The sequence below is a fragment of the Lontra canadensis genome, unplaced genomic scaffold (assembly GCF_010015895.1).
Source record: "Lontra canadensis isolate GAN:19392208 unplaced genomic scaffold, GSC_riverotter_1.0 scaffold6, whole genome shotgun sequence".
NCBI lineage: Eukaryota > Metazoa > Chordata > Mammalia > Carnivora > Mustelidae > Lontra > Lontra canadensis.
Genome location: NW_022631000.1, coordinates 34,439,637 through 34,466,408, shown reverse-complemented (window position 1 = coordinate 34,466,408; position 26,772 = coordinate 34,439,637). Strand labels below are relative to the sequence as shown.

Genomic DNA, 26,772 nt, shown 5'->3' with positions numbered 1-26,772 from the left:
GGCAGGGAGATTATCTGTGTGATACTATAATGATGACTACACATCATGACCAAACCCACAGAGCATACGACACCAGGCAACATACAGATCCCTAGAGTAAACCATAGTTTGGGTTATAATGACATACCAGTGTAGGACTGTAACAAATGCGGTGCTTGGGTGTGGGATGTCGGTTGTCGGGGGAGCTGTAGGTATATGGGGTAAGGGGACAATCTATCCTTTCTGCTTAATTTCACAGAGAACCTAAAACTGCTCTGAAAGATCAAGTCTTTATTACATATGCTATTACAAAATAGATTAATATTAAAAATATACATTTACTTTCAAAATTTTATATCAAAATTTACATTAAAATTTTTAATATTTACATTTAGTTTAGAAAAAGTGGAGCTCCTCTGACAGAGCTGTGGCAATAGAAGGAGGAGGGTGGGGCGAGGGGGGTCAGCCCTGTCTGTGCCTCACCCCTGAGCGTTTCCTTGGGACCTGGGAACCTCAGGACTTGGAGGAACACCAGAGACCTTGAGGGCACACGCTAAATGACTTAGCAAGGCAAACAAGGGTTCTCATGATCAGGCCTGGCTTTCCTTCCAGGCGTATATCCTTGTGCTTTGCAGACACCTTGTGATCACGATACTCTACACATAGCCTACAGTTTCCCCAAGTACCCACTGCTCCATGCGGTGTCCCAGGCTCACGTTGCTCCATCTACCTGGAATCCTTCACCCTCTCTCTCCATTTGATGACTTCAAGTCTCAACTCAAGCAGCACATTCCTGTGAAGTTGTCCCAAATTCTTCAGGAGACTCTCCTCACACTTGGTTCATTTTGTTTTCTCCATTAGGGTATGTGCTAAATGTAGTGTCTGTTTCCACATGCCCAGCTCCTATGACTCTGGGAACAGTTTGAAAGCAGCATCCTTGCTGCTTTCATCTTGGAATCCCTGTAACCAGCAAAAGGAATCCATGCGTGCACGTGCGCACACACACACATGCACTGGGTTTTTAAAAAAAAAACGCTGTCCCCCCTTTGGAGACTCATTTACATGTGGGACTTCATAGACACCTAAATTTTTTATTGTTTTAAGGGCTTTTGCTTGAGTTTTCTAGGTTCTTCTGACTAAATTTCTTTTGCCATAGATACTATAAGATATTTCTATGATTTTCCACTACATTTCTTAATTTATATTTTCTTAGATGATGCTATTTCTTTAAAAAAATTTTTTTAAAGATTTTTTATTTTAGAGAGAAAGAGAGAGCACAAGCAGGAGGGGCAGAGGGAGAGAGACCTTCAAGCAGATTCTGTGCTGAGTGCAAAACCCAGTCAGGGCTCCATCTCGCGACGCGGAGATCACAACCTGAGCCGAAATCAAGAGTCAGATGCTTAACCAACAAAACCATTCAGGGACCCCTAGTCTATTTTTAAATTTTTATTTATAGGCGATTTCTTTCAACGATAAATAGTGAATAATTGTTTACCATACAACACATTCTCAAAAAAACTAAGGTCAAACTCTCTCAGATAATGAACCTCCAGAGTCTTTCAAACTCAAGTAAATGGTAACAAGATCAGAGCCATCAATTAAGCAAATGTCACATTCCCTTAGATTTATGGTGAATGAAGACCAACCACCCTCACCTCCCAAATCATCATTCAGGAGAGTCAGAAAACCTCAGGCATCGATAGTCTTCAATATCTTTGAAATACTGTGAAAGGTGGCACAATTTGTCACTACTACCTTTGATTCGTTTACTACTGTCCCTTCCCTGGTCGCCACACTTTCATTCAATAGGAGCCAAGATATGTTCCTCCCAGCCCTTCCCCAGTGTCTGCCCATGGCTCTGAATCCCACATCACCAGGCTCCCATGTTACAGTCACTTAACCACCCTTAGTCATTCTCGTTCATGCTTTGCACATTTTAGCTCTGGCTTTACTGTCACTCTCTTCAATATTAGTTTTTCTTTAAAAAAAAAAAAGGATTTTATTTATTTATATAAGAGAGAGAGAGAGAGCACAAGTGCATTTACAGGGAGAGGGGCAGAGGCAGAGGGAGAAGCAGACTTTCCACTGAGCGTGGAGCCAGAGGTGGACTCGATCCCAGGACGCTGAGATCGTGACCTGAGCTGAAATCAAGAATCAGCTGCTTAACCGACTGAGCCACCCAGGAGCCCCTTCAATATTAGTTTTGTCACACTTTTTAGTGATTTCAGTGATCCCAAAGATAAGCCTTCCCTGCACCTTCATCTCTCAGTTTTTTGACCTCCTCCTCTCAACTGATCTTGTCTTCAGCACAACTCCAGTCACCCTCTGCCAACGGACACTCCTTAGACTCGTTGCTACCCAACACTGAAAACCTATCATCTCAATTTCAAGCATTCCCCTTTCTAACTACCACTTTTTATCCTTCAGTCTGTTTCTACCGCTCTTATTCCAACAATCTTTGGTCCCTTTGTTTGCACGATTCATCAGTCCTGCCCTTTTCCCACTATCCCTCCCCCTCCTCATTTCACTCATGGATCATTTTTCTGGCTCTAGTCTTCATCTTCCTCTCTGCTCAGTTTAAACTCTGAGGCCCGCCATTATAATCACCCTCCTCCCTAAACTCTCAGCTTCTTGGCTTCTCTTTTTCATCACATGCCCTTGAGAAACCCCAACCTGTGGTTGCAGGAAAAACACCCAGCCACGGAGACGGGCTCACTTTAAATTTGGTAGCATGAACCTCAAGCAGACCCATAATGCTGTCAGATCACTGCGACGCATCCCTCGGTCTATGTACTCTTCCACTTTCCTGGATGTCCTCTTTCTCATCCAACTTTCAACACTTCCTTCCCATCCTCACTAACAGCTGGTGACCTTGCTTCTGATTTCCACTGAGAATACAGCAGCAATAGAAGAGAACTTCCACAAGTTACCACCACAGTCAACCACCCACCACACTCAAAAAGCCCATGTACTCGGCCTGCTTTCATGATACTGTCTTCTTGTGTCTTGAGAAATCATTCTAGGTATTTTTCTGTCTTCTCCTACATCATTTTTTTCCTTCTCAAAAGGACATCCTCATCAGCATATAGATATGCTATCACATCTTCCATGTGTAAAAGCACTCTCTCTGACTCTGTCCGCCTAGCCAACTGCCCCTCCTTTCTGTTTCCTCTTACAGAAATAGTCATCAAATGAGTAGCCATAAGCTATTCTCTGGAACCCATTTGCTCTCCTGAACCCACTCTGATCATGCATGAGCTCTCTACCCCCAAACAATGATCTTTTCAAAGTCATCAGTGACCTCCCTGCTGCTACACAATCAATTCCTGACCCTCATCTTGCTTACCTATGTGCCGCCTTTAATAGGGTTAGTCACTCCATCCTCCTATAAAGTTTCTTCACCTGGATTCCAGGACTCCACATTCTCCTGCTTCTCTGCCACATTGGCTGCATCTTTCCAGTTTTCTTTATTGACTGTTGCTCATTTTCCTGATTCCTTAATGTCGGACTTCCCAGGTCTCAGACCCTCTGCTCCCACGTGTTATCTCTACTCACTCCCGTAGTGTTCTCGTCAAGTCTTGCGGCTTAAACAGCATCTACATGTTGAGGTCTTTCAAGTCATCATGCTCTTAGCCCACATCTTTCTTCTAAAGTCAAGATTCACATATCCATCTACCTACTCGACCTTTTTTGTCTTGGATATCTAACAGGTATCTGAAACTTAATACATCCAAAAAATTAATCTTCTCATCTCCCCCTTTCTAAAGCTCTCCTTCTTCATTCTCCTGCACCCCATTTACCGGGAATTCCATCCTTCTGCTGTTCAAGCAATCCCCTCCCCTGACCCCCAGTCATCTTTGCCTCTTCTTTTTTTGTCCTCCATTCCACAAAGAATCAAAGAACCTGTCAGCCTCTGCCTCCAAAACAGAGCCATAATCTGACCACTTCTCATCATTGCCTCAGCTACCATCATAATCTAGACTCTCTTAGGTTACAGGAATAGTCCTTATGGTGTGGAAGGACCCAAACACCAAAGCTGCTTTTTTCTATATCTGGAAGAAATCTGGAAGTCTTATATCTCCCCAAGTTTCACACTCAGATATCACTGTTTCAGACCATCCTCATGTTGTTACCACTGCCATCTCAACTTACTCTTCTTTAAATATTTACATTTTCTGGGAGGAAATTTTATATTTATACACACACACACACAATTTGTAATTTGTCCTGAGAGTACTTAAGGTACATTATAAAAGTACATAAAATACACAACAGTATAGAAAAATAAGTAAGTAAATTAGGCAAAGGGAAAATAAGGATAGAAAAAGATTCAGATGAAGCTACAGGTGAGGTGAGCATACAATGCATACAAAAGTTTTATTCGCATTTGCTACACATGCTACACATAAAACACATAAATTTCTTCCTCTAAGGTGTGCTTTAGTATCAGATTTATTTTTTCTTGAGGACCCCATGAGGCATCATGGCCACAATGCCTCTTTGGGTGTAAAGAGGGAAAGGGCTGTGTTGGGCAGGAAAGGCTCAGAGGAAGTGGGTCAGTGCTGGTCAGGAAGCCCCTCCTCACCTGACACTGGGTCTCAACATGATCCCAGTCACTCCCCTGGTGTTCTCCCCAGTCTCCCACTTCCCAATCACCCCTGCCAAACACACACACACACACACACACACACACACACACACACGATAAACCCCTGGTACTTACCAAGACCCAAGCAAGAAACTCTGAGTCCTGATTTTCCAAGATTCCTGGAATAAAAATAAAGCAACATATGGTCATGACTTTCTCAGTGAAACACACTGAACTATGAATACTATTTCTCACTTTTGACATTGATCTTGACTAGAACTGTGATAGAGGCAAAGCTGCGGGTGCGGGTCTATGGTCTTGGGAAGAGTCTTTCATCTCCATTCGGGGGCTAGGAGACTCAAAGTGTGCTCAGGTTCAGCACAAGATGAAAACAGACCCCACAAAATGCAGCTTTTCAGCCCTGAATGATCTTTATGAATTTGTTTACAAATTTATTTTCTCTCTTTTCCTAGAACACGAATTCCTTGAGGGCAAAATCTGTATCTCATTCATCAGCCAGTCATTCCTTATTCATTTATTATTCATCCCCAGAGCCTGACACACAGGGGATCCTTAATAAATATTTGTTGGCCAAGTAACTAATAAACTGACTTCTAAAACAGAGTATTATTACAGATGGTTGGGGATTATTACAAGAAAAAATTCAAGATGATCTTTTAGGCTGTTTAAACTATATTACAGATATCCTTTTACTTGCAATGGGGTGATGTCCTAATAAAACCCAGCCTAAGTTGAAAATACCATAAGGTGAAAATGCATTTAATTCCTCTAACCACCAAACATCATAGATTAACCTAGCCTACCTTAAATGTGCTCAGAACACTTATAGTACCCTACAATTGGGCAAAATCATCTAACACAAAGCCTTTTTTTATAATAAGGTGTTGAGTGCCTCATGTAATTTATTGACTACTATACTGAAAAAAAAAAAAAAAAGAGTGGTTGAATGGGTATAGAGCAGTTGTAAGTGTATTGGCTGTTTACCCTCCTGATCGCAGGGCTGCCTGAGAACTGTGACCTCCTGCCCAGCATCATGAGAGAGTAACCTACCATATATTGCCAGCCTGGGAAAAGATTCAAATTCAAAGTTTGAATTCTACTGAATGCACATGGCTTCCCCTCCATCACAAAGTCAAAGACCTTAAGTCAAACCATCAGAAGTAGGGGACTGTCATATTATTTTTTATCAAAGGCTACATAAAATTGCTACAAGATTTTTGAAATGATAGATTTTCCCCCCCTCATCCATCCCTTTGCTTTTCACCCTTGAAAGCTTGTCAAGAAGAGGAAATACATTTCCACTCTTTAAATAGAGAACGAGGAGCTCTAGTCTACATGGTAAGGTATCCCGTGGAGACCTACCCCCACCCCATCTTCCTGCCATCTGCCTCACAGCTGTCATGGAAGAGATCAAAGTCTCAGAGAGAACACCTCCTAGAATTTTATAGGGGTCTAATGTGAGGAGGTGAAGCTTAAATAATTGAAACATGGTAGCAAAGTGTATCCTTTACCCTCTGGTCAGATGCTCTTCTGAGAACACTCCTCACCCCCCCACCCCCCTACTGCCCCCACCGCTTCTACCCCAAGCAAAACAGCACAGACATTTCCAACTGCTGCAGAACTCAGGTCTTCTAGGTGCTCTCTCGATGTTTCCACAAGTCTGCTGTCTTTAGAGGTAGTAACTACAGCGCTCTCACTTTTGCATCTGTTTTTTCCCTCTGTTTATTATTCTTGTCTATAAAATGCCACCTAAGCAACACATTTAGTTTCATAGCCTCGTCCAAAGTGCATCACATTGCAAAGAGGTGAAAGATGCAGGTTTCTGACCTATTGTTGAAATTAGCCAGGGAAGCTTGGAGAAATCACTTCCTTCCTCTGGGGTTCAATTTCTTCACTAGGAAGATGAGCTATTACACATGCCTGGGCCATTCACCTGGCATCAGGTCTGTGGGACTAGAACATGACGGTGTATGCTAAGGCGTCATACAGCAGACAAATGCAAAGCATAATTATTTTGGGTGCCTTCTGACTCTGCTCCCCCTCTCACAAACCTAGTGCTACATTTTCCCATTTGAAGCGGGTTAAGGACACCTGGAAGGAAACTATTGCATAAAGGAATGTGTGAAAAATATTTTGAACTACTAAAGAGGAGAGAAATTACTGGACTTCTCCCATGAAAATCATTTGCATGAGAAAGTATTCTTTTAGTAGTTTCTCAGAAAACCACAGGATATAAAATCTGAAGATTTCTCTTTTAGTCTCAAAGTCTACTGATTTTAAAGGACAGGAATCTAGAACAAAAGCTATATAGCAGGGAGAAGAAAAAAAGACTACACCAAAACAAATAAACAAAAAAAGTAAATATATACATAAATACAAAATACTTAAAAATTAAAATATAGAATTTAAAAAATCAGTACAGTTGACCCTTGAACAACACAGATTTGAACTGCATGGGTCCATTACATATGGATTTTTAAAATAAATATACTGTAAATGTATTTTCTCTTATGATTTTCCTAACATAATCTTTAGCTTGCTTTATTGTAAGGATGCAGTATATAATACGTGTAATATACAAAGTTTGTGTGGACTATGTTATCAGAAAATTTTCCAACCAACAATAGCATGTCTCTGCCCCTGACCTTCATGTTGTTCAAGGGTCAACCACATAGTGTGTAGCAGTCTTCCAGGTAGAGATATTCAACATTGATGCATCAATAAAGACTTACTGGGAGGCTATCACGTTCCATGAAATGGGCAGGTCGTGGGAATACAGAGGGGAACCCGTTATGGTTCTCTACCTCCAAAGAGTTTTTTATCCTCTACCTTTTCTTTCTTTCTTTTTTTCTTTCTTTCTTTCTTTCTTTCTTTCTTCCTTTCTTTCTTTTTCTTAAGAATTTATTTTTTTGAAAAAGAGAGAGTGTGTGTCTACAAGCAGGGGGAGCAATAGGCAGAGGGAGAGGGAGAAGCAGTCTTCCTGCTGAGCAGGGAGTCTGATATGGGGCTTGATCCCAGCACCCTGGGATCATGACCTGAGCCAAAGGCAGATTCTTAACTGAGCCATCCAGGTGCTGCTATCCTCTGCCTTTACTGAAGGGCACAGAAAAGCAACCATGTCATTACAATACAATGGGGTGTGTCCTCCCCTAGAAGTCTTTGGGGGAAAATATGAAGGAGCTATCTCAGACCTGTATTTGTGTCACTATGTAGGTGTCATGGGGGTAAAAAAAAGATCCAGATCCCAGTAAGGATTTTCATGTAATTTTAATCTTTCCATTATTTTGAGAACAACAGGAGTACAGAAAACTATGTAGAGCGAGAGATTTTCCTAGCAAATGAAATAGGGCAAGGTTATGTTGCTGAGTACTTACCAAGCACTGTCCCCAGCACCAAGGTGGGGAGACCTGCCCTATTTTCCTTATGACAGTGACTCAGGAAGATGATGATCACTCTGCTATGGGTTTGGAAGCCCAAACTTGAAAAACTTGAAGAATTGTCAGCAAAAACAAATTGCAAATTAGCAAGTACTAAACATAGCCCACTTTCTTGCCCCTGATGTTTAAACACTCAGGCCAGCTTTTCTGGAATGAAAGCCTTAGAAGATTTTGTACTATGTGAAAATTTCCCTGACAGACAAATATTTATACAGAGGCGATAGATCCCTCATTGAGTCTTGGTATTTTTATTTTAACTCTCTCTAAATATCTTCACCCTCTAGAGGGAATGGTTATCAAACTTGGTTGGTTGGTTCATTTTTTTCTTTTTAAACATTTATTTGGCAGAGAGAGAGAGCGAGAGAGAGCGAGCACATAAGCAGGGGGTGTGGCAGGCAGAAGGAGAAGGAGACACCCCACTGAGCAGGAAGACCGATGTGGGACTTGCTCCCAGGACCCTGGGATCATGACCTGAGCCAAATGCAGACACTTAACTTACTGAGCCACCCAGGTGCTTGTTTTTAAAATGAGAGGTTGTTTTTAAAGTGGTTGTTTTAAAAGCAAGAAGCATTTTCTGTCATGAGCCATATCTGGTCAAGTCCACTGCCTTTATTTTGTCCAGGGGTGAGTCTCTATGAGATTCCTACTGTGTAAGACATTCTCAACACGTGATGATGCTTCTCACTCTGCAGATGAAGGATATGGGAGGAACTAGCTCCCTCCAATTCAGCTCATAGAACTCCAACACAATTTCTGTGATTACCCATGGTGCCTCTGCATCCTTCTGCCTCTGTTCATGTCTACACAACACTAAATGGAGATGAGGCAATGATCCAGCTATTCTGACCCATTTAAGCTTTGCTAGATAATAGGTGATAGATAGGTAGATAGAGAGATAGATAGATGATAGATAACAGAAGCCCCAATACTGGACATATTTGATCTAGTGAGTACAAACTATATTATCAAAAGCTTGTTTGCATGGTTATAACACCAAATAATGGCAAAGTTTACATATCATGCTAGGCTCTAACAGATGCCTTGGAACCTTCTCCATCCCACATATGGAATTTTCATGACTACTTCATGATGTCGTGTGACTGTGTGCAACAAAACAACTTTCTAGAATTTCATTTTGTTGCTTAATTCCTCAGCATTCACACAACTGAGGCTACATAAAACTTCTGTAAGTACACCAAATTTGTAATTAGATTGAATCCCTCTCCCTTTTGAGTCAAAATAGTCTCATTGCACCGGTTTACCTATTTTATCTGTGTCAGATATGCCAGAAGGAAGTCTCACTGTGTTCATTTTTAGTATCTGCTCCTGTTCAACTCAAAATAAAAGCTCCTCTTTCCCGGGCGAACCTGGCCTGCTCTGCTGCTAATATTAGAAATGAATGACATCAGTATGGGGGCACAGGACACTTAGCTTTCTCAGTCAAATTCTGGAAACCCTAAATCTTAAATCAAAGCTTCGTAAAGAGTTATCCGGAAAAGAGATACAGCTTCCTGAGAACACCAAGGTTGCCTCTCCCTGCACCCCTCCCCCAACCCCCTGTGGGCAGGTTCATCCCCTCTGTGAATACAAGGCTGAACTCATCTTAGGCCAACGGTTAGCTCTGTGACAGAGGCAGTCAGAATTCCTCGTGTCATTGTGTGACGCATCCATCAGGCTTTTTTAAAATTTTAAGGCAATAATGGTAAGAACTGAAATCAAGCATCAGGCCCAGTCTCACAAGCCACTGTGAGGCTTGTAGCTCCTTTACAAATCACAGATGCTAAAAGCAGAAACCGGCAGCACAAATGTCTTATCTTAAATTGCTTTCTCCTGAACAGGTGTGTCTTAGACATTATTCCCAGTTGTAAGCTGCTCAGAAAAGAGGAGCAGCTCGCTGACATAGGTACCTTGCATTTGACCAAGAAAGCAGCATATTACCTGGGACAAGAGGCATGACTTAAAAGTATGTGAGTTTAGTTTGACTTGTTTTCATGTACACAGGTCATTTTGTCACCTGCTGTCTCATCTGTTGGAACGGTTTTACTAATCTCTCTAAATCACATTGTGCTAATCTTCGGTGCCCCACCAGGAAGTTACTAGTCAAATCTGGGGTAGACAGATTTTTCTTTTTTATTTAAAGAAATGTACATTGAACCTTCTTTGAAAAATCCAGAGCCAAAGGCATGTTTATCTGTCAGTCAGCTGGTTTTGATAGTTGCATAAGAACATAAATTTTGACAGCCATGAAGGTGACTACAAGTGGTAATAACATTTAGGAGGGCACCATTCATCTCTGTTGAGAAGCGAATAATGACTCATTTGGAAACCACCAGGCACAAAAAGCGCCATGCATTTTGAAAACAGACACTGACAAGCAGCACAATGAAACTTTGTTTCATTCTTACTTTCATTTAAGTAGCAACAAAGTAGAAGAGGATTCTATCAGATTCTTTGATTTAAGCCCTTAGGTCATTTGTCAGTTGTAAATTCCAACTAGATTCATCTTTTCACTGAATATACAAAATCCTGTGCTAACCTGTAGATTCTAGAAAGGTCTAGATAAGTATGGCTGAAAGAGACCCCTATAAGTAATTAATTGGTTCAACAGTGGTATACCAAGGGTCAACCACACACTAAGCCTTGTATTAGGAGTGGGGATGGGCTGAGGATCAGATAGTAGCTTTTTTCATGGAGCTTACATAATAGAAGGGGAAACAGATACTAAAGAGTTAATTATTTGATAAAAGAACACTATGCCCTCAGTATACAATTGGGATGTTGGAGAAGCTGACCTGATCTGGACGCTTAAGAAAAGTTTTCTAGGGAAGCAGCATTTAACCTGAGATCCAAAGAAGGACTAGAAAATAATTTAATGAAAAGAATAGGGATTAGCCTTCTAAGCAGAGTGAACATGTGCAAATACTCAGAGGCTGGAAGGTCACTGAAGAACTAAAAGAAGTACAGGCCAGTAGAAGAGTAGACTGCAGAGTGACTCCGGGCGGCAGCGGGGAGTCACGGGAGGAAGATCAAACAGCGTCTGACAGGTTAGATTATGTTACCGATTTTGATCTGAGTATCAAGGAGTTATGGAAAACCGCTGAAAAACTTAAACAGAGGAAAGGATTGAAAGGAAGACAAAAGGAGGAGTTAGAAGGCTACTTTGTGAATCCTGATGAGAAATGACTGTACCTTGAATTCTGATTTGGCAGAGACAGGAGAATGGGGAAGATTCCAGATATTCTTAGGCAAAATCTAGAGGACCTGGGGTTTGATTGACTATGAGGGTGAAAGAGAAAGAGAAGTAATGGGCCATTCTCAGATTTTTGACAGGGGCGGCTAGGTAAAGAGGGGTTCTTTTCACTGAAGTAGGGTTCATTCAAGAAATAGAGGGTTTTGAATCACCTTTGGGTATTTGGTAAAAGAGATATGCAAGAGATATCCAAGCTAGTTGCCCGGAGCTCAGAATAGGGAGAAGGTGTTCTGGGTATGGAAGTTAATAGGTGCCAAGGGCTGGGGCCAGCTACTCAGGGAAAGAGTGGTCAGAGAAGATGGCCAAGGCCCAGTCCTGAGAAGCTCCATCATGCTAGGTGGCAGAGAGAAAGTGTGTTGACAAAGGAGACGGAGGAGGGGTGGACATCGAGAAAGGCAAAGTGTGGGTGTGGAAGGCAAAGGTGGGGACAGTTTCAGAAGGGCAGGAGTGGCCCACAGCGCTGAAGGCTGCAGAGAGATCCAGTCACTGGAGGACGGAGGAACGCCCTTTCCTGTTCAACCCTGAGGGGACTGCTGTGAACCTGCAGCAGTCAACTCAGCAGCCCTGGGGGTGGGAGTCAGGCTGGCGGGCCCCTGATGCGCAAGCACAGACGACTGTGCTAGCTGCCGGTGACCTTGCGTGGGTTACTTAGCCCTTTTAAGCTTCTTTCCTCAGTCATGTGTGCAGATATTAATAGCCTATTACTTTTTTATTTTTGATGATTAAGTGAGAAAATATGGATGCAGCGCCAGTCCCAGCATGTTTCAGTGTTCAATAAACGCCAGTTGCTTTCTGCTCTTATTTCCTAGAACTGGTGTTTCAAACATGGACTCTGGTGGGGTTCTGGTTCTGGTACTGAAACCGGTAGGAGGCCACCTCTGGGACTGGCAAGAGCTGCTTCCCCGACCTTTTGAACCTCTTTGTGCTTAGACATTATGCTTAGACATGGCAACCATCCTGAATCTATTATATGCAAATCGTGAGTCATTTTGCGGGAATCATTAGAAAACTGGAAAGTGGGGGGATAAAGATGGTTATAAGGGAGACAAAAGAGAAGGCGGCACTGTGTTGGCAAAGGCAGTTTGAGAAGTCATGCGAATCTGAGGAATTTCAAATGGTTCTGGGATCTCCAGGAGCAGGGAAATGGAGATGGGACAGAAGGTTATGTGGATAGGGCTACACAAACAGATATTCTGCAGGGGGCAGGGGGCAGGGGGCAGGGGGAGAGGGGGCGGAATTGAGAAATGCTCCTCCAGGTCTAGTTACTGCTTATCTAGAAGTTACTCTGCTTTTACTGTGTCAAAGACCCAAGACATCCCAACACCTGGAAATAAAAAACTCAGAGTTCCAAATCAGAAGAATCTAGAATCTTTATCTCTGGGGCATAGAATTTGGAGGTTCATGAATGTGGAATGGAAACAAGACTCTTCTCTTTTTCACTACTTTCTTACTGAAACGGAGCATCTCCAGCAATTATGAATGTAGGCAGCAAACCATGGAAGTACTCACATCACCTGTGACTTTACCTCCAGTAGGAATTACAGACATTTCAATGTCACATCACAGTTGTTTCAGAGAGCTCAAAAAATTATTTGCATTCACCATTTACACTCATCATCCTTAGAAATTGCAAGATTCAACCTGCCCTTAGAGTGTGTTATTTAATATATTAGTAAGGAAATGTATGTTTTACTAAGCTACAATTTAGATTTTAGATATTTTGAACTGTATTTCAATTTCAATTTAATTGGAATTCTGTGTACTTCATGTTATGTACTTTTATTTTTATTTTATTTATTTTTTTAATTTTATTTATTATAAACATATATTTTTTCCCCAGGGGTACAGGTCTGTGAATAGCCAGGCTGACACACTTCACAGCACTCACCATAGCACATACCCTCCCCAATGTCCATAACCCCACCCCCCCTCTCCCAACCCCCCTCCCCCCAGCAACCCTCAGTTTGTTTTGTGAGATTAAGTGTCACTTATGGTTTATCTCCCTCCCAATCCCATCTGGCTTCATTTACTCTTCTCCTACCCCCTTAACCCCCCATGTTGCATCTCCTCTCCCTCATATCAGGGAGATCATATGATAGTTGTCTTTCTCCGATTGACTTATTTCGCTAAGCATGATACCCTCTAGTTCCATCCACGTCGTCGCAAATGGCAAGATTTCATTTCTTTTGATGGCTGCATAGTATTCCATTGTGTATATATACCACATCTTCTTTATCCATTCGTCTGTTGATGGACATCTAGGTTCTTTCCATAGTTTGGCTATTGTAGACATTGCTGCTATAAACATTCAGGTGCACGTGTCCCTTCGGATCACTACGTTTGTATCTTTAGGGTAAATACCCAGCAGTGCAATTGCTGGGTCATAGGGTAGTTCTATTTTCAACATTTTGAGGAACCTCCATGCTGTTTTCCAGAGTGGTTGCACCAGCTTGCATTCCCACCAACAGTGTAGGAGGGTTCCCCTTTCTCCGCATCCTCGCCAGCATCTGTCATTTCCGGACTTGTTAATTTTAGCCATTCTGACTGGTGTGAGGTGGTATCTCATTGTGGTTTTGATTTGTATTTCCCTGATGCCGAGTGATATGGAGCACTTTTTCATGTGTCTGTTGGCCATCTGGATGTCTTCTTTGCAGAAATGTCTGTTCATGTCTTCTGCCCATTTCTTGATTGGATGATTTGTTCTTTGGGTGTTGAGTTTGCTAAGTTCTTTATAGATTCTGGACACTAGCCCTTTATCTGATATGTCATTTGCAAATATCTTCTCCCATTCTGTCAGTTGTCTTTTGGTTTTGTTCACTGTTTCCTTTGCTGTGCAAAAGCTTTTGATCTTGATAAAATCCCAATAGTTCATTTTTGCCCTTGCTTCCCTTGCCTTTGGCAATGTTCCTAGGAAGATGTTGCTGCGGCTGAGGTCAAAGAGGTTGCTGCCTGTGTTCTCCTCAAGGATGTTGATGGATTCCTTTCTCACACTGAGGTCCTTCATCCATTTTGAGTCTATTTTCGTGTGTGGTGTAAGGAAATGATCCAATTTCATTTTTCTGCATGTGGCTATCCAATTTTCCCAACACCATTTATTGAAGAGGCTGTCTTTTTTCCATTAGACATTCTTTCCTGCTTTGTTGAAGATTAGTTGACCATAGAGTTGAGGGTCTATTTCTGGGCTCTCTATTCTGTTCCATTGATCTATGTGTCTGTTTTTGTGCCAGTACCATGCTGTCTTGGTGATGACAGCTTTGTAATAGAGCTTGAAGTCTGGAATTGTGATGCCACCAACTTTGGCTTTCTTTTTCAATATTCCTTTGGCTATTCGCGGTCTTTTCTGGTTCCATATGAATTTTAGGATTATTTGTTCCATTTCTTTGAAAAAAATGGATGGTACTTTGATAGGAATTGCATTAAATGTGTAGATTGCTTTAGGTAACATAGACATTTTCACAATATTTATTCTTCCAATCCAGGAGCATGGAACATTTTTCCATTTCTTTGTGTCTTCCTCAATTTCTTTCATGAGTACTTTATAGTTTTCTGTGTATAGATTCTTAGTCTCTTTGGTTAGGTTTATTCCTAGGTATCTTATAGTTTTGGGTGCAATTGTAAATGGGATGGACTCCTTAATTTCTCTTTCCTCTGTCTTGTTGTTGGTGTAGAGAAGTGCGACTGATTTCTGTGCATTAATTTTATATCCTGACACTTTACTGAATTCCTGTACAAGTTCTAGCAGTTTTGGAGTGGAGTCTTTTGGGTTTTCCACATATAGTATCATATCATCTGCGAAGAGTGATAGTTTGACTTCTTCTTTGCCGATTTGGATGCCTTTAATTTCTTTTTGTTGTCTGATTGCTGAGGCTAGGACTTCTAGTACTATGTTGAATAGCACTGGTGATAACGGACATCCCTGCCGTGTTCCTGACCTTAGAGGAAAAGCTTTCAGTTTTTCTCCATTGAGAATGATATTTGCGATGGGTTTTTCATAGATGGCTTTGATAATATTGAGGTATGTGCCCTCTATCCCTACACTTTGAAGAGTTTTGATCAGGAAGGGATGCTGTACTTTGTCAAATGCTTTTTCAGCATCTATGGAGAGTATCATATGGTTCTTGTTCTTTCTTTTATTAATGTGTTTTATCACATTGATTGATTTGCGGATGTTGAACCAACCTTGCAGCCCTGGAATAAATCCCACTTGGTCATGGTGAATAATCCTTTTAATGTACTGTTGAATCCTATTGGCTAGTATTTTGGTGAGAATTTTTGCATCTGTGTTCATCAAGGATATTGGTCTGTAGTCCTCTTTTTTGATGGGATCCTTGTCTGGTTTTGGGATCAAGGTGATGCTGGCCTCATAAAATGAGTTTGGAAGTTTTCCTTCCATTTCTATTTTTTGGAACAGTTTGAGGAGAATGGGAATTAGTTCTTCTTTAAATGTTTGGTAGAATTCCCCCGGGAAGCCATCTGGCCCTGGGCTTTTGTTTGTTTGGAGATTTTTGATGACTGTTTCAATCTCCTTACTGGTTATGGGTCTGTTCAGGCTTTCTATTTCTTCCTGGTTCAGTTGTGGTAGTTTATATGTCTCTAGGAATGCATCCATTTCTTCCAGCTTGTCAAATTTGTTGGCATAGAGTTGCTCATAATATGTTCTTATGATTGTCTGTATTTCTTTGGTGTTGATCAAAGTTGTGAGTTGTGATCTCTCCTCTTTCATTCATGATTTTATTGATTTGGGTCCTTTCTCTTTTCTTTTTGATAAGTCTGGCCAGGGGTTTATCAATCTTATTAATTCTTTCAAAGAACCAGCTCCTAGTTTGGTTGATTTGTTCTATTGTTTTTTTGGTTTCTATTTCATTGATTTCTGCTCTGATCTTTATGATTTCTCTTCTCCTGCTGGGTTTAGGGTTTCTTTCTTGTTCTTTCTCCAGCTCCTTTAGGTGTAGGGTTAGGTTGTGTACCTGAGACCTTTCTTGTTTCTTGAGAAAGGCTTGTACCGCTATATATTTTCCTCTCAGGACTGCCTTTGTTGTGTCCCACAGATTTTGAACCATTGTATTTTCATTATCATTTGTTTCCATGAATTTTTTCAATTCTTCTTTAATTTCCTGGTTGACCCATTCATTCTTTAGAAGGATGCTGTTTAGTCTCCATGTATTTGGATTCTTTACAAATCTCCTCTTGTGATTGAGTTCTAGCTTCAGACCATTGTGGTCTGAAAATATGCAGGGAATGATCCCAATCTTTTGATACCGGTTGAGACCTGATTTGTGACCCAGGATGTGATCTATTCTGGAGAATGTTCCATGTGCACTAGAGAAGAATGTGTATTCTGCTGCTTTGGGATGAAATGTTCTGAATATATCTGTGATATCCATCTGGTCCAGTGTTTCATTTAAGGCCTTTATTTCCTTGTTGATCTTTTGCTTGGATGATCTGTCCATTTCAGTGAGGGGAGTGTTAAAGTCCCCTACTATTATTGTATTATTGTGGATGTGTTTCTTTGATTTTGTTATTAATTGGTTTATATAGTTGGCTGCTCCCATGTTAGGGGCATAGATATTTACAATTGTTAGATCTTCTTGTTGGACAGATCCTTTGAGTATGATATAGTGTCCTTCCTCATCTCTTATTATAGTCTTTGGCTTAAAATCTAATTGATCTCATAGAAGGATTGCCACTCCTGCTTTCTTCTGATGTCCATTAGCATGGTAAATTCTTTTCCACCCCCTCACTTTAAATCTGAAGGTGTCTTCGGGTTTAAAATGAGTTTCTTGTAGGCAACATATAGATGGGTTTTGGTTTTTTTATCCATTCTGATACCCTGTGTCTTTTGATTGGGGCATTTAGCCCATTAACATTCAGGGTAACTATCGAGAGATATGAATTTAGTGCCATTCTATTGCCTGTAAGGTGCCTGTTATTGTATATTATTTCTGTTCCTTTCTGATCTACTACTTTTAGGCTCTCTCTTTGCTTAGAGGACCCCTTTCAATATTTCCTGTAGAGCTGGCTTGGTGTTTGCAAATTCTTTCAGTTTTTGTTTGTCCTGGAAGCTTTTAATCTCTCCTTCTATTTTCAATGATAACCTAGCTGGATATAGTATTCTTGGCTGCATGTTTTTCTCGTTTAGTACTCTGAATATATCATGCCAGCTCTTTCTGGCCTGCCAGGTCTCTGTGGATAAGTCTGCTGCCAATCTAATATTTTTACCATTGTATGTTACAGACTTCTTTTCCTCGGGCTGCTTTCAGGATTTTCTCTTTGTCACTAAGACTTGTAAATTTGACTATTAGGTGACGGGGTGTGGACCTATTCTTATTGATTTTGAGGGGGGTTCTCAGAACCTCCTGGATTTTGATGCTTGTTCCCTTTGCCATATTGGGGAAATTCTCTCCAATAATTCTCTCCAATATACCTTCTGCTCCCCTCTCTCTTTCTTCTTCTTCTGGAATCCCAATTATTCTAATGTTGTTTTGTCTTATGGTGTCACTTATCTCTCGAATTCTGCCCTCGTGGTCCAGTAGCTGTTTGTCCCTCTTTTGCTCAGCTTCTTTATTCTCTGTCATTTGGTCTTCTATATCGCTAATTCTTTCTTCTGCCTCATTTATCCTAGCAGTGAGAGCCTCCATTTTTGATTGCACCTCATTAATAGCTTTTTTTATTTCAACTTGATTAGATTTTAGTTCTTTTATTTCTCCAGAAAGGGCTTTTATATCTCCCGAGAGGGTTTCTCTAATATCTTCCATGCCTTTTTCGAGCCCGGCTAGAACCTTGAGAATCGTCATTCTGAACTCTAGATCTGACATATTACCAATGTCTGTATTGATTAGGTCCCTAGCCTTTGGTACTGCCTCTTGTTCTTTTTTCTGTGGTGAATTTTTCCGCCTTGTCATTTTGTCCAGATAAGAGTATATGAAGGAACAAGTAAAATACTAAAACGGTGGCAACAACCCCAGGAAAATATGCTTCAGCCAAATCAGAAGAGATCCCTAATCGTAAGGGGGGTGGGGAGAGGATAAAAAGAGGTTCGGAAAGGAAAAAAAAAAGAAAAATGAAAAAAGAAACAAAAAAGAAAACCAATAATGAAAAAATGTAAAAAGGAAAAAAAAAAATATATATATATTAGGTAAACTAGTTAAAAAACGTTAAAAAAGAAAAGGGTAAAAGTTAAAAAAATTTAGCAGAAGAGAAAAAAAATTGAAAAAGGAAAAAAAATTAAATTAACTGCAAGGCTAAAGAATCATGGGGAGAAAGCCAGGAGTTCCGTGCTTTGCTTTCTCCTCCTCTGGAGTTCTGCTGCTCTCCTTGGTATTGAAACTGCACTCCTTGGTAGGTGAACTTGGTCCTGGCTGGGTTTCTTGTTGATCTTCTGGGGGAGGGGCCTGTTGTAGTGGTTCTCGTGTCTTTGCCCCAGGAGGAGTTGCACCGCCCTTTCTAGGGGCCGGGCTGAGTAATCCGCTCGGGTTTGCTTTCGGGAGCTTTTGTTCCCTGAGCGCTTTCCGTAGAGTTCCGGAGGACGGGAATGAAGATGGCGGCCTCCCAGTTTCCGGCCCGGAGGAGCTGAGAGTCTGGGGCCCCACTCCTAAGTGCGCCCTCAGAGAGCAGCGTCCAATTGCTCCCGTCACCCTGGCCTCTGGCCGCGCTCCGAGCTCACCGAGCCTGCGACCGGTTCAAGGTAACCCCGAGCTGTGAGCTCACTCCTCGGCTCCGTCTCTGTAGCCGGCTTCCCCGTTCTAATACCTGTAAGCTCTGCGACACTCAGACACCCCCGATCCTTCTGTGACCCTGCGGGACCTGAGGCCACACTGACCCCGCGTGCACTTCACCCCAGTTAAGCCTCTGGAGTGATGTCCCTCAGCGGAACAGACTTTTAAAAGTCCTGATTTTGTGCTCCGTTGCTCCGCCGCTTGCCGGGAGCCGGCCCCTCCCCCCGCGGTCTATCTTCCCGTCGCTTTGGGTTCACTTCTCCGCCAGTCCTACCTTTCAGAAAGTGGTTGATTTTCTGTTTCTAGAATTGCTGTTCTTCTTCTCTTCGATCTCCCGTTGGATTTGTAGGTGTTTACAATCTTTAGATAAGCTATCTAGCAGATCTCCCGCAACCTGAAGTAGTCTCAGCCTGCTACTTCTCCGCCATCTTGACTCCTCCCTGTTATGTACTTTTAAAAGCTCTTTTTCTGAGGAGTCTAGGCTTCATTGGACTGCTAGAGGGGCCTCTGCACCAAGAATCTTGGATGCAAATAAAAGATAAAAGTTGTTTAAAAATGCCTTTGTGCATTCATCTGCCACAAAGTAATGGAAGTTTGCAAGCATCTCTTTCAAACTGGGAGCAGAGACATCCCTGAAAAATATTTGAAAGCAAAATTAAATACGCCAAACCCCACTGCTCCTATTTCAAATGTGTATAAATTTGCTGTTGAAAGTGTTGATGTTTTAGTATATCTATTTATTTGCTTCATTTTAGTTAAGTAAAAAAATATTCCTTAGGTTCTTACTGGATTTACTTCCAAATTCAGGTCCACTGCTTGTGTTATCTCTGCTTGGGTATAAATCCTTGACTCTGAGTTCTTGCATTATAGGCCCTACCCACCCACCCACATGCAGATGTGGGGACTGCGGCGCTTACCCACTGGGGAAGGAGAGAGRGGAGAGGAGAGGATTTTCCAGCCTTGGGGCTCTGGGGCCTTAGCAAGAAGTGGCTTGTCTCATGTACAATATTTCTTGTATAATAGTTCACTTTCCTGTGATTCATTCCTTCAGCCATTTCATATTCCATTTTATGCATCTGTGCTTATTTAAACAGAAAATGATGTTTCTTCCTAAATCTCCAAGCTGGTCTGTTGTCTCAAAGGTGTGCCATGTTGGTCCTAACATGGGCACGCTCTGCTGTCCCAGTTAAAAGGCCCCGCTGTTAACTATTGCCAGTCACTTACACCTTAATGTGAAAGAGATGCTAACCTTTCCCCCACATCACCTTGGAGAGATTTGAAGGAATGATCAAGAAAGAAAGCACTAAATATCTGAGAGAGATGGAAGGGGAAATGAAGTGGGCGTTGGGGGAAGGAAGGAAGCTTGATGAAGGAAGCAGCCCCCCCAAAGGGGAGAATGCACTTTGCCCCTTCCACATTTCATCCAGGATCACATCTCTCCTCATGTCAGAATAACCATACTTTCTTATGACAATATCATACTCATACTTGCCATTTCCAAAGCTAAGAAGAGAAAATCGAACGGTTTCAAAGTTTTCTTCCACCAGTGGTGATGAGTTATTTTCAAAGAAATTCCACAAGATGAAGCAAAGGTAAAGCTTTCCCTGGCATCTAGTCTGTGAGAGAGCTATGATTTGTTTCCACTATAATGAGCTGTGCAGCTTTCAAAGGCAAAATGAAAGAAAAAAGCATCTGAGGTAGGAGCTACACATTCCACATCTTTGCGGTTCCCTTTACTTGTGGGCGCATCTGTGACTTTCTCAAGAGAAAGCCAAGTCAGCAACATGATGGAAACCGAGGCATGAACCTGACTGAGGGGCATGTTGGTGTTTAGATATGCACTTCATCAAAAGGAAATGCTTTCAGCCACAATGCACAAGTTTGCCTTTCACTTTCCTTGAGGAGTGGAAAGGTAATGTGTTTTCTCTGTGTGTTCGCGTCTTTTCCATCTGCCATCGGGGCGGGGCCAGACATCACAGTGCATATTACACTCCTTCCATACAAGGCTGTTTCTCCTTCTAGACTGAGTTCTGTGAGGGCAGGGACTATGTCTAATGCATCTGTTATTTCCAACGCCCAGCCCTATGCTGGGGGCAGAGTAGGTGTGCAGGGCTGCTCACAGGGGGCTCTGAGGCCACTGCTGGCGGTAGTGGAAGAATGCATTGTAATGTAATTGTTTGGCTCCTGTTGGTCAGCGAGGCTCTGGAGTTGACTGGCAAACACTGGCTGGCGTTGTATGGTGGCAGAGTACAAGGCAGAGCAGAGCACCTCTACCAACCTCTTATCGCTGAGACCTCAGAAAAGTTAGGGAATCTCTCTGTGCCCCATCTGTTCCTGGTGATAATAACAGCAACTACCTCAGAGGGCTGTTGTGAGGATTAAAGCATTTAAGGCAGTGCTTGGCACATGGGAAATGCTCTTGAATTGCGAGCTGTTATCACACAGATACCACCCAGGTTTGAATTCAAGCTCTGGTCCTCGGCATCTTGTTTCACCGCATACAGGTTCCCTCTCCCATTCGCCCCCTCTGAGTGGAGGGACAACAATCAATATTGAGGACTTTCACTCTTCTTTCAACCAGTGTAGGGTTAGGACTGCTTCTTCAAATGTCACAGGAGGCTGGTGGTTAGGAAACTGCTTGGCAGGATGTGTTCTATCCCCAGTCATACCTTTCTTCTTCCCCCCCCTTCCGTCTCCCCCACCAGCTCATCTGCAGTCACTGGGAGGGCCAAGTCCTGTCCTCTGGTATTTGCAGCCACAGAGCCTGGAACTGGGCTAGAAGGGGAGTCATGACCGAGGTCTACTTCTGTGTTCAGTCTCAATCTTACTCTTTCTTCCAGTCAGCCTGGAATTTAAACCACTTCCATCCTAACTAGTCCATAGGCATTATCTGGTCAGATTCTTAAGCCTAATGGCCTCCTACCTGCTCTTCCACCCTTATATTCTCTCCTGCTCTTGGATCATCCTTATCACCTTCTTATATGTATGCAGTAACTATTGCTCATGTCTTATTCCCTTTCCTCAGTTACCCAGTACTCGATAGGAGCCATGCCTGATTTATGACTGACTACCTCTTTACACTTTGCACCATGAGGTACAAATAAGTATTTCACTAAGTGAATGTTCAAATGACTAAGTCTGAGAAGCCTTTTTTTACCTCCCTGATGTGAACTTCCAGAGTTACTTATTATTTTGGTCCTAATTGTTTTGCGTTTAGAGTGACTATTAAGATTTAATTGTCCTATTCAATGTCACAGACAGCATGATTGTCTCTGGAGAAAAATCCCGAGGAATTTACCAAAAACCTCCTAGAACTATTAATAAGTGAATTTAGCAAGTGTATGCCTAGCAATGGATGATTAGGATTTGACATTTTAAAAAAAGCAACACTATTTACAATAGCCGCCTAAAAATGAAATATGTATTTATGCATCTGTTAAAACAGGGACAGTATCTATACGCTAAAGTGACAAAACACTGTAGAGATCAAAGAGGATCTAACTAAATGGAGAGATATACCCTGTTGATGGATTGCAAAGCAATACCGTTAAGATGTTAATTCTAGTCAGTTTGATGTTTGAAGTAAATATAAGCCCAATTCAAATTCCAGCAATATGTTTCATAGATATCAAGGTGATTCTCAAATATATATGGCAAAGTGATGAAGCTGGAATATGCAAAATAATTTAAAAAGAGCAAAATTGGGGGTACCAGAGTGTATCAGTCTGTTAAGCGTCTGCCTTCAGCTCAGGTCATGATCCCAGGGTCCTGGGATCGAGTCTCACATTGGGCTCCCTGCTCAGCAAGGAGACTGCTTCTCCCTCTTCCTCTCCCTCTGCCTCTCTCCACTGCTTATGCTCTTTCTGTCACAATGAATAAATGAAAAATCTTTAAAAAATAAAATAACTAAAAAGAGCAAAGTTGGAATGATTCACACTACCCAATTTCAAGATTTAACATAAAGCTCTGATGATCAAAGTCGTGTGGTCTTGCTAAAAAGAAGGAAGCACATATAAATGGAACAGAATAGACAGTAAGTGGAGTGGAATAAACAGGCCAGAAATAGACCCACATAAGTATAGTCAACTGATTTTTGACAAAGGCGCAAAGACAACTCAATGGAGAAAGGATAGTCTTTGCAAGAAATTGTGCTGGAACAACTGTCTATATATAAGAAAATGAACATTGATACAAAACTCATGCCTTATACAAAAATTAAAGTGGATCATACAGCTAAATGTAAAACTTAAAAACTACAAAACTTCTAGGAAAAAAAATGAGAGAACCTATGAGACTTTAGGTTTGGCAAAGAGTTTTTGGATACAGTACCAAAGGGACAATCCATTAAAAAATTGAAAAACTGGGCTTCATAAGAATTTAAAACACTTGCTCTGTGAGAGAAACTATTTGGAGAATCAAAAGACAAACTGCAGATCAAAAGAAAATATCTGGAAAACCCCACAAAAAGACGGCCCAAGTCCTGAACAGACATTTCATCAGACAAGATACTTGGATGGCAAATAAGCACATGGAAAAGTGCTCGACATCATTAGACACTGGAGAAATATGAATTAAGACCATAACGAGATACCACTACACACTTACTAGAATGGCTAAGATAAAAACGAAACAAAAACAAACGCGATGCCATGTACTGGCAAAGACGCACAGCTGGCGGAAATGCAAGCACAGTAGCCTCTTCAGGAAATGTCTTGAGAGTTCCTTACAAAGTTACACATACCCCTAAGAAAAGATGTCTCAGTCCCACTACGGGGCATTTACCCAGGTGAACTGAAAACTTAGGTTCACACAAACAGCTATCAGCGAATGTTTATAGCAACTTTATTCATAATCATCCCAAACTGGGAACCACCCAGATGACTGTCAAGAGATGAATAGATAAGCAAATTAGGGTACATTCACACAGTGGAATATTACTCAACAAAAAAAAGAAATGAACTAATGATTCATGATTCATACAATACTATGAATGCATTCTATACAATACTATGAATGCATTCTAAATGTATTTTGCTCCATGAAAGAAGCTAGGCTTCCAAAGGTAAGTGTTGCCTATTTATGTAACATTCTGGAGAAGACTAGAAGGACAGAAAGCAGATGAGTAATTTACCAGGGGTTGGAGGCAGGTGGAGAGGTTGACTGCAGAGAGGCAGTCTGAGGGAATTTGGGGGGTTATGGAATTGTTCGATATGGTACTGTGGTGGCATGACTGCACTTATCAAAATGTGTACCACAGTAAAAACACAAAAAGTGAATTTTACTCAATGCAAATTTTAAAAAATCTACCAGGATGGCAGAGGAACCTAAGAGGACATGGCTCACTGTGATAAATGAATCTAACTGTATTACGAATGAATGACAAACCATACACCAACATACCTCTGGGAACAAAAAAACCTGACTTCAATAACTTTGGAAAGTCCTTTGACTGGATATCATAAGGCTAAGAATAAAAGGAACTATGCACAAACCTGAACTCTAGTCAGCAAATGTGTTTCTCACGGGGGTAAGAGTAATTTTGAAGCTAGGCTTGACTAATGAGAAAGGTGGTGTGAGTCAACGGTAGATGCGGAAATGAAACAAAAAAAGGAGGAAGGTGAGGACCCCTGGAAGCCAACGTGCCTGTTTCATTTAATTTCATTTTACCTGTAAACACCCTCACATTGCCAGAACATTGCTCTTGGTGTGTTTGCTTGCTTTTTAAAAATTTTCTAATTCAACAAATGTTTATTGAGGAGCTGCTAGGTTGCATCACAATCTGGTAACTGGCTTTGAGGTTAATGAACGCTCCTTCTCTTCAGAAGAATTAACAGGTGAGAAACTGGCCTGGTGGCTGTGGAAAGTGAACACAGTTGGCCCACGCATGACTTTACTTTGAGTCCTGTCATAAATGGCTAGTCATTAGGCAGGCTTGCGTTCTCATTTCAGTTTATCTTCATTCTTCAACCTCTACGTTTGTCTTTTTAGTATCCTTGAGTGGGGAAATTGTATCTCATTTGGGGTTGACAGCCGTCAAGTAGCGCTGACAGGAAACTGTGGCACCTCGCGGGGACTCACTCGGAGAACACCCCCTCAGCCATGAGAATTGCTCTCCGATGTTACTTCCTACACAGGAAAAGCTCTTTTCTATAGATCCATGAAGGGGAGGGAGGGAAAAAAGGCCACCCCCCTCTTGAAACTGTAAGGGATGGGAATATGTTCTTTAGGACCATAAGACAAAAATCTTATTGACATCCTTTTGAAAATGGAATCGGAGCTACCTCTCCTTGGACTTGGCTGAAGTTTTACTAATGCGAATAATTTTTAGAAATTGACCTCAGGCATTTTAAATTAATCATTGGATGGCAGCTATGGAACTCTGGGAAATAACTTGACCTTCTGCTTTTGTGAATTAAGCCATCTTACAAAATTAAAGTAATTAATTTCAGTTGGCTAACTCAATAGCAGTACTTCATTCAAGTCGACTGATTTATCCGATTCTAAGCAAGATTTAGAGAACAGGGATTCAGAGAGAAGTGTTGATAGCGAGGGCAAAGTCGCTGGGGATCTGACAGTTCTTTGATGCGATCCCAAAGACATCAATCTCCAGCTTTAGAATAGCCATCGTATGACAAGAAGGGAAATGGTGAAAACTTAATTAAGCCTAATCGTTTGACAATTCAGTGTTGTTGGACAATGGAGTAAAGCTTTGAATCCACTGTGAATCCTCTTGGCTATTTGATATCTATAAGCCCATCTTTGACTTTTAAAATGGAAAAGCGCAGCTAATTATATTTCATTTTTCACTTCAATTATGTTCCTCGTACCTTAACTCAGCTTCTTAATAATAGCAAATATTTCTAGAGCACCTGTCATGTGCCAGCATCTTTCTAGGTCTTTTTGTTCATAATTCAAGTATATAAAAGGCATGTAATCTCTCCGGGTAGACACTCTCATGCTGGCTTCACCCACGAGGAAATGGAGGTTGAGCGAGGTTAAAGGAGGAGCCGAGGTCCCACACATGCAGCGCGCAGCAGAGCCGGGCCGGAATTCTGTGGGCTGCTGAGCTGCATGCTCTTCCAAGGCCCCCTGCAGCCTTCATGTGGCCCAGCCAACTGAAATGACCCAACCACCCCCTATTCCCTAGAGGACTTAGCAGCCAAAGGGCCCCTGCCTGGCTTTGGTCATTTGTGGAGGCCTAGAGAAGATTGAAAGCAAGTCTCTGTGGTTCTTGCTAGGCACCCACCGGCTCCTAATGTCTGTGCAGGAGCCCCAGCCCTTGACCGTGGCTTCCCATGGTCTCTTGGGGGTGAATGCTTTGGCAGCTGTGGGAGCCCGTGAACTGCCCCTCTTCTCCTAATCCGCCTTCACAAAGAGACAGCAGGGGAAGAAAACAGGCAGAACATAGACAACTCACATGGGTTCAAAATGCAACACAATTGGATTCTTCCTGGTTTTTGCTCTTTTGTAAACAGCAAAAAAAAAAAAAAAAAAGTCATTTGCATGCTTCACTGATGGGAGATGGGAGGACTTCTGGAATGTGGCGATAAGGGTTTGGAAAGGGGAATGGAAAGGTCACTTTGGAAGAGATGACATTGCGTTGTTTGAAAGAGAAGATGAGACCAAGAGTGATTTTTACCATCCTTCAATCCCGCAAACACTTTGGAGCTACTGTGGGCAAAGGGGCTCGACATAAACTTGAATAAATCAGCTCTCCAGAGTGGGTTCTTCATTTATCCAGCAGATGTTTACTGAGCACCTACTGTTGAAGACAGACACTGT

The 26,772-nt window shown here is 41.8% G+C and overlaps 1 protein-coding gene across 3 annotated transcripts in view; it reads right to left on the bottom strand.

The window, feature by feature from the left end:
- KCNAB1 (potassium voltage-gated channel subfamily A member regulatory beta subunit 1) overlaps positions 1–26,772 on the bottom strand; it is a 402,643-nt gene that overhangs the window by 107,777 nt on the left and 268,094 nt on the right. For all 3 annotated transcript variants that reach the window (XM_032852575.1, XM_032852577.1, XM_032852576.1), the window contains exon 2: positions 4,703–4,746. In XM_032852575.1, the coding sequence (XP_032708466.1) occupies positions 4,703–4,746 (44 nt within the window). The remainder of the gene's footprint in view (positions 1–4,702; positions 4,747–26,772) is intronic.